Source organism: Vespula pensylvanica, chromosome 10, assembly GCF_014466175.1.
Source record: "Vespula pensylvanica isolate Volc-1 chromosome 10, ASM1446617v1, whole genome shotgun sequence".
NCBI lineage: Eukaryota > Metazoa > Arthropoda > Insecta > Hymenoptera > Vespidae > Vespula > Vespula pensylvanica.
This window is the reverse complement of record NC_057694.1, coordinates 1,335,637-1,343,794: the sequence shown is the minus strand read 5'-3', so window position 1 is coordinate 1,343,794 and position 8,158 is coordinate 1,335,637. Positions and strand designations below refer to the sequence as shown.

The following is an 8,158-nucleotide window of genomic DNA, read 5'->3' as shown; positions in this document are numbered from 1 at the left end:
AACTAAACCGTCGAATTAGAGGTAAGAATATTAAAAGATTCGAAAATATGTAGAAATAGAAAAGTATGAACTCGTTATGAAAGATATTGATATATAAAATAAAAAAAATAGAAAACAAACGATAATAAACGATATAAGTTTCAATACATCAGATATATAAGAATCTGAATATTTTCAATGCGCGTATGTAAAAAGTAACCTTTGAAATTTATATAAGATGTACAATCGTTAATTAACTCGATATATAAGCGGACTTTTATAAAAGCTGATTTTTTAAATTCTATACTTCCATATTTTACTAATAGATGGCAACAAATACAAGAGAATTATATGTTCATCTTTATGCGTCGGTAATGTCGTCACAAATCACTTAAAATGGAACCAAAATCCGAATAAATTTTAGTATATTTCAATAAACGATCAATCTAATTTTTATTTATTACAATCCTAATTATCGATTAACTAACAAAAAACTATCGAATATTTATCATGATATAAGTAATATTTCATAATGTGTAAAATCGTGTGCTTTTATTGGATAATCCTTAAAAATAAGTAAAAGCATTTATAAGCACTGAAATATGCATTACAAAAAAAGAAATATGTTTTTGTTTTTTGTTGCATAAAAAAAAAATAAAATTTGAAAATTAATATTCTAAGGAAATACTCAATTTGTGGCAATCTGAAATTATTTTCAAATGCCTTTATTAAATGTAATTTGACAATGGTATAATATATATATGTGTGTATATATATATATATATATATTATTGAATTATTACTATAATAACTTTTTACTATATTAATGATTGCTATTTTTCTTTTTCAATCCACCTGGGCAAGTACTTCATGTATCAAGATCATAAAGACTTCTCATTTCTTTATTAATCAATTATTTTGAGTAAGTCCTGAAAGTATCTTCTTGTTCTATGTCATACTTCGCCCGATGAACATATTTGGCAGTTGATGGCGTGTAATAGAAGTATTTATAATCGTTTCGTTGTTCGATCAATTCTTCAATACGTCTTTGAAGCTGTCTTATTTTTCTAAGTTCTTGTTCTAAATACACAGCATTTAAATATTTTTCATAATCTTGCTGATGCGGCGTATATACATAACGAACAAGAAATCTAGTTATCGGGTGCTGAAAATAATGAGAATATAAACGTATTATGTAATATAACCAAATATATAAAGTAATGACATCATATCAATAATATTAATTTATAATATTAAATGAATTAGTATTTCATACTTTATAATATTCCCAAGGCTTTGGTGTATATCCTTCTGGAATAGGTTCAAGTGTTGCTGGACCCACAAAAACATTTACGCAAAACGTAAGGATTGATAATGGTATTACACCCAACATAACATAAAAATGTACCAGATCTTTACATCTTGACCATTGCCATCTACTATTTTTTATCATCATTACTTGGTCATGTGACATACATCTTATTTGATCTGTAATGATATAAAGTAATAATATATTATTAAAAGATTAAATCTACATCGAGACTTACCAATTAATACTAATATACTAATTTAATATTAATGATGGTTAAAAGTAAAAATAAAGATTTTAAGAAATATTTGTATAAATATGTCAAAGACAAATCAAAACAAAATAATACTGATATAAGAGATTTGTATATATGACATTCTTTTATATAAACTTAAATTTTTGAAATATGTACAATATGATAATTCATAACCTTAAATATATAAAACTTCATTTAATCTAATTTATTATACATAGCAAGTTATTGTATAATAAATAATATTAATGTTTTAAATTTACACTGAAAAATGAAAAAGGATAAAATTATTATCATAATTATTTATCCTAATTATTATAACTAATTCCCTATAAAATGTTGCATAACAAGATTATTATATCGTTCATAAATCGTTTATGATTTAAAATTGACATAGATATATAGATATATAAAATATTCTAGCTATATATTTTAATACTTACTATTTATAGAAGGTTCTTTTGACAATAATATAGGAAGCCTACTGAGTTTTTGGCTCGTAGAACGCAGAAAGTTACTCCAGACTGCCATCTTGCCTCTTGCAGACTGAAGGTAGCAACACGAATGATCGATTATCCATGTATCGTATTGTGACAGCTAATCGAAACAGCGCGAAATTTCAAACATAGTAGATTGTATATCTTTCAAACAAAATATTATAAAAGATATAAAATCTAAGACACTTCGTCAGACTATTTGTACGTTAATTCACATGCATTTTTATATTATTATATTTTTGAACGTTTTCAAATTTAAAGAGAAGTTTATAAATTTTCAAAAAAAATACAAAATAGAAAAAGAAAGTAAATAAAATAAAGTAATCGTAGAAACGTAAATATTTTAATTGTCATTGAAAATTATAATTTCTATTATCAATATTTAACAAATAACTGAACACTAATTCATAATTCCTCGTTATTACATAATAAATATAGTGTTAAATTATCTTTTCCTTTTTGTTATAACATCTCTTTGAAGTACTTTAGATATATAAGTTGTTAACGATTAGAAAATAAATCGCATTTCTAGATAAAATCAATTACGCGTAAATACAAAACAGATAAGTGAGTCTGATTACGTTACAGTTGCGTGTCGATTTAAAGATAAAAGTATGTAATAATTTTTAAAAATAAGGAGAATTTTTGTTTAGTAAATGATTGGTAGTAATGTATTCGTTCGTAGTAACACAACAATTATTTCTTTTCTATTTTCTTTTGATTTTTTAAAAATCGATCGTGAAAAATAAAAAAAAAGAAATCCAAAAAAAAAAGATGATGGCAGGGGAAATGAAATAAATATTTTGTGGTAAGGAAATTTTCAAGATATAAAATTGTTTTGATACGTCCAAGTGACCAATGTTGCCGATGCGATTTAATAGACGCTTAGCGTCAACGCGAGTCGGGTCAAGTGAGTAATTGAACTCAAGAAACGATTGTAAATTAAGATCACTCTGAGAACCCTGGTAACGTGATCGCACTTTCGAGAAAAGTCAAAACAATTTGTTAAAAAATAAAAGTATCCGCGAGAAAATATTAAAAGGAGAAAAAGAATAGAATAATGCGAATAGAATTTATAATTTCTTCGTTATATCTTATAAAATGAATTTTTATTTTAGAAACCTGTTAAATAAGATAGAAACGAGATAAAACTAACGTGATAGTAAAATTTCATAAAAAATTTATACGTCTATAAGTATTTATATTAATTCCTACACTAATAAAACTAGATATTTTTATTAATAAAATAAAATTGCAGATATAATATTTGTTGTTTAGTCATTTTTTCATTTTTCTTTTGTATTCTTCATGACATTTACTACATAATACAAAAGAGCCAACGAAGACTTCGATTACAAAGGATGAAGAACTAAAACGATATAACTTTCTTAGTATTACTCAGCATATACCTTTAATCTACAGCTTACGAGACAGTAATTTAAGTATCGTCAGTAATAAATAACTGAAGAACAGTAATAACAACCAACGTAGTAACGCAAAATTAAAATAAGGACTTATCTATAAATAACTTTTGACTATCGATAAATATCAAACAATAAAATTTGCTAATTTTTAATGTTTAAAAAATAAAAGAATACGATTGATATTCTTTCTGTTTCATTTAATGGATGGTTAAATGGCGTATCTCTGTTCTGTCGATCGAATATCTCTATGTATAGGATGCTTACACAAATGATTCAAATAATAATATCGAAACACATTATATACATATACATAAATATATATATATATGTATGTATAAATATATATAATCATTGTAATCGTTTATTGATAAGCTTGCAAAAAGAATAAATATTTTTAATAATTATTAAAAATTACTTAAAAAAGAGTTATCGTATTTTTTAAATTGTAACATAAAGGAGATAAAAGAAAGAAGAATCTAACTTATCAACTTGAAAATATTTAACAAAAATATTTATTTTTAAATCTCAAGTTAAAATCTTTCCAACTATATAGATCTATCGTCTGTTCCAGAAACATAAATTTAACTAATTTTGATCATCGCACTACTTTCACAAATAAGACGGAATGCAACACATTAAATTATAATTTGTAATACGAATAATCGAATAAAACGATTTAGAGAACAAAAGAGAAAGGAGAGAGAGAGAGAGAGAGAGAGAGAGAAAATTTAAGACAAAGAAGATAAAATAGAAGAAAAAAAAAAAGAAATGCGAAAAATCAAATATCAAAAAATTAATTCGATTCAAAAGAATCAATAAATTCAATTTAGCATATAAAATATATAGCACATAAATTTTTTGGCGTAATATTTATTTGCATATCAAAGCCCATCGATGTCTTCTTTTAAACGGATTAACATATCTCCATTAGCATAGTGTTCCGGCTTATTATAAAAAGAAAAAAAAGAAAGAAAAAGCAAATTCAAATTCACCGATACAATTTATTTTACCTATGCGTAACCTTGAAGAAGAAAGAGCGTCGTTTAAGAAAAGAAGAAAAAAAAAAAAAAGAAAAGAAAAAAAAAACGAAGAAAAAGAAAATAAAAAAGAATCGATGAAAGAAGGTCTAGAAATTTAGGCGTGTCGATCGAAAAAGAAAGAAAAAGTAAAATATATTTTTCGAAGGTGCGTTCGATCGCATGTCATGTACTTTTTTGTCAAGATAAATGCACAACCCTTAAATTGGCAACGGATGAAGAATAAATGTTGCAATATTGTATGTTCATCGAATGTATCGAACAACAACGATGATGACAATGACGACGAGGACAACGACGACGACGACGACGTCGACGACAACGACGACAACGACGACAACGACGACAACGACGTCGACTACGACGACGACGACGACGACGACGACGATCTGCGGCGACTCGATTTGCGGCGGCTCGACTAACGGTGTGTGTAAAGAAGCACCGGCAAGCCGGATGGCAGTCGCGTCTCGACCGTTGTGCGTTTCGCTTCGTAAGGATTATTTTTCGCGTTTCCTACCCTTCTTTACCGTTCCCATATATCCTTACTTCTTATATTAGGACACATTTATATATATATATATACACACATATATACATACATATAGATATATTATTCTACGGACACGTCTATGCGCTCGTGTGCACGCACACAAAATTATACGTACACGTACACGTACACGTACATACACGACGAACACACACACATCATATATACATACTAAAGAGATTTTACGGTTTCGCCCTTCTCGACTATTCTCTCCGCCGATTATTCCCCCATACTCTTTCGCCGTCCTGCAATTCCCGTTTCTACTGGAGCAACGGACAGAAAAGGAACGAACGGCTCTCGAAACGGAGACCGAACGACCGCGATCAACGTGAACGAAGCGGTCTACTAAGGAAAACAGGGAGGAGAGCAAGGAAGAAAGGTGAGTTTCTTCCACCATTCTCGAATTCCAAACAACTCCTGCGCGTCCTTAGATTGCTGTTACAAAATATATATTTTTATACTCTCGTCTCTCTCTCTCTCTCATTTGCATTAGACTTGTATGAACATCGTAAGTACATTACGTATTTTATGTATTTATTTATGTGTTTACAATATTTATATATGTTTGTACATATATATATATATATACATCCTGTATTAGCAATATTGTCGATCAAAAGCATCGTTCACGTCCTTTTTTATCTTTTCTTTATTCTCTCCATCACGTAAGAAAATTATTCATGGTATTACTGCACCGACCATTTTGTATTAAATACATCAGGTAAAATAATTAAAAATAATCTAACGAAGATATTACATAATGCTATTTTTTTTTTTCTTTTTTGCAACGTAATGGCAAAAGAAAGAGAGGAGAGAGAGATAGAGAGAGAAAGAGAGATAGAAAAAGAAGAATAAAAATTCTCTTTACTATACTCTTTTTCAGAACACATTAATCTTAGATATTATCTTCAACCACGCGTGATTTAGCTTCTTTTTCTTTTTTATTAATTATTATCTTTTTTTTTTCGCATACGTTCTATACGTGTCTAAGTCTTGCGATAATGTATGTGTCAATTATTATCGATATGTAACTTTATATTACGACCGTGACCTGTAAAATAGTAGAATAATTTATCGAACGATAAAGCAGTTTCAGTTCGCCCATTTCTCGATCTCTGTTCGTGTAAGCACTTGGAAAGTTACGTATAAAGTCGGTAGTATGTCTGTGTTAGTCGGCCATATAGGCGCTGGTTTCCTTTGTGCAACCTTTGATCGAACTATGTATTCGAACGAATGGATTCAATCGCGTCTGAAAGGTTCGTTGAATCAAATTATAAGTATTTGTATTGTTAATCTAACAAATATTTATAGAATAAAAAAATATATTTCTTTAACAAACGTCATTACGTGAATAGATATATTCGATGATTTGGTTTTACTTTAAGATAAAATGATTAGTTATAATCAATTTGACTTTATTATCCGAACGTTACGATCTCTTACGAAATACATAAGACACAAAGACTTATCGTTTTAAAAGATGAAAACAAAGAAAAATTGATCAACGATCAATTCTAATTTTACCTTAGACGAGTCTCATTTCAGAATAGAAAGAACAAGAAGAACGATCCCGTTAAACTTGACGCGCCGGGAAGAAGATAAAACGATATCTTAAGCATTCAATCTCTTTTTTTCTTTTCTTTTTCTTTTTTCCCTATCTTTTTTTTTTTTTGTTTTTTATACGTACTCGATAAAAAATTGTATTTGCACTGCTTCCTATCTTTCTTTCTCATGTTAATCGCTAAATAACTCTTCAAGAAGATTATCGAGCCTTCGATCGATGAATGATCGAGCAAGGTGAATCGTTCTTTAATAAAAAAAAAAAATGTAATGATAGAAATCTTCGAGACGAATATCTATTTTACGTTACTCACGTTGAATCGTTTAACAACGTGATAAAAGAATGTAAAACACGTGTCTCTCATTGAACGAGAAGCCTGTTGTTTCTCTTTTATAAGAAAAAAAGCTGGACAAATCACGAATGAATTTCGCTACTAATTGCAAGATCCTTCGTACGAAAATATATCAGTTTAATCCTGCTAATAAATATTACATTATAACTTCGATCGAATGATAAAAAGGAAAATTACACGGACATGACGATCTATGATTTTTTTTATTCTCTTTCTTTCTTTCTTTCTTTCTTTCTTTCTTTCTTTCTTTCTTTCTTTTTTCGTTTCGTTTAACGTACTTTCGTACGTAAATAATCGACTTGGATACAGATAGGAAGTCTTTCTAAACTGCTCCAGAATCTAATCGTTAGAATGGAATTTCTAACTTACGATTGGCATAGACAAGATCGAAAGGAGTTTAGACGTAAGAGATCGATTTCTTCGATAGGCTATAAAACTCGATCGATTTTATACTGTATTATCATTTAATAATAATTTTGCAGTTTTTTTTTTTTCTTTTTCTTTTTTTTTCTTGTTTTTTCTTTCTCCGAGCCCCACCCCTCCTCTTCGCTTACCTCTTTCAAATTAGTAACCAGGGAAAGCAAAAGAAAGTTGTTCGTTTTAACATTTCTCGTAATATTTTCCACGTAGAAAGTTTTCCATAAAATTGTCTTTGATGATCGACACGTGTTAATATTGATTTTCTCTCGTGTTCATTTGTAATGTTCGTAAATGTGATTGTTTCAGCGAATAAAATGGTCTTAGTATCGAGGCACGGCATATCCAGTTGATGAGGATTTACTTTAGGAGCAACGTAATTCATTTCTACAAAAGTGGAAAAAGTCGAAAAGAGAAAAAAAAGCGAAAAGGAAAGGGAGGAAGCTATTCGACACAAAGGCCGTTCATCAGTACATTAATTTAATAAAAAGGCTTGTAGGACAAACATGGATCCATACTCATTAAGGTGAGTATAACAAAGAGCATAATAACATGATTTATATTTTTGTTTGTAAACGCGTATTTTCGTTTAATCTGTTTATTAGAAAAGAATATTTAAGGAAACGAAAGAAATTGAAAGAGAACAAATTTGCCAAGAGTATTCATTTTTAAAAAAGGAAAGAAAAAAGAAAAAAAAGAACGATAATTCGTAATATCGTTTTTTCCTCGATAAGCAATCTTCTTTATTTAATATTGAGGTATTTTTTTCTTTCTTTTTTTTT

The 8,158-nt window shown here is 28.6% G+C and overlaps 2 protein-coding genes across 6 annotated transcripts in view; one reads left to right on the top strand and one right to left on the bottom strand.

Annotated features, from left to right (window-relative positions):
• Positions 1-808: 808 nt before the first annotated feature.
• Positions 809-2,142, bottom strand: LOC122632401 (NADH dehydrogenase [ubiquinone] 1 beta subcomplex subunit 5, mitochondrial). The gene is made up of 3 exons (XM_043819138.1): positions 1,985-2,142; positions 1,256-1,467; positions 809-1,144 (listed from the first exon to the last, which is right to left on the bottom strand). The coding sequence occupies exons 1-3, from the start codon at positions 2,070-2,072 to the stop codon at positions 893-895; spliced, it is 552 nt and encodes a 183-aa protein (XP_043675073.1). The 5' UTR covers positions 2,073-2,142; the 3' UTR covers positions 809-892.
• Positions 2,143-4,934: 2,792 nt separating this feature from the next.
• The window catches only part of LOC122632396 (facilitated trehalose transporter Tret1-like), a 13,589-nt gene continuing 10,365 nt past the window's right edge, over positions 4,935-8,158 (top strand). For 2 of the 5 annotated variants that reach the window (XM_043819125.1, XM_043819124.1), the window contains exons 1-2: positions 4,935-5,425; positions 7,686-7,902. Coding sequence is in view for 1 of the 5 variants with exons in the window: in XM_043819127.1 (XP_043675062.1) it covers positions 7,883-7,902 (20 nt within the window). In the remaining 4 variants the exon portion in view is untranslated. Of the gene's footprint in view, positions 5,426-6,160; positions 6,303-7,685; positions 7,903-8,158 lie in introns of those variants that run through there. The other 3 variants (XM_043819127.1, XM_043819128.1, XM_043819126.1) reach the window with 2 other exon arrangements.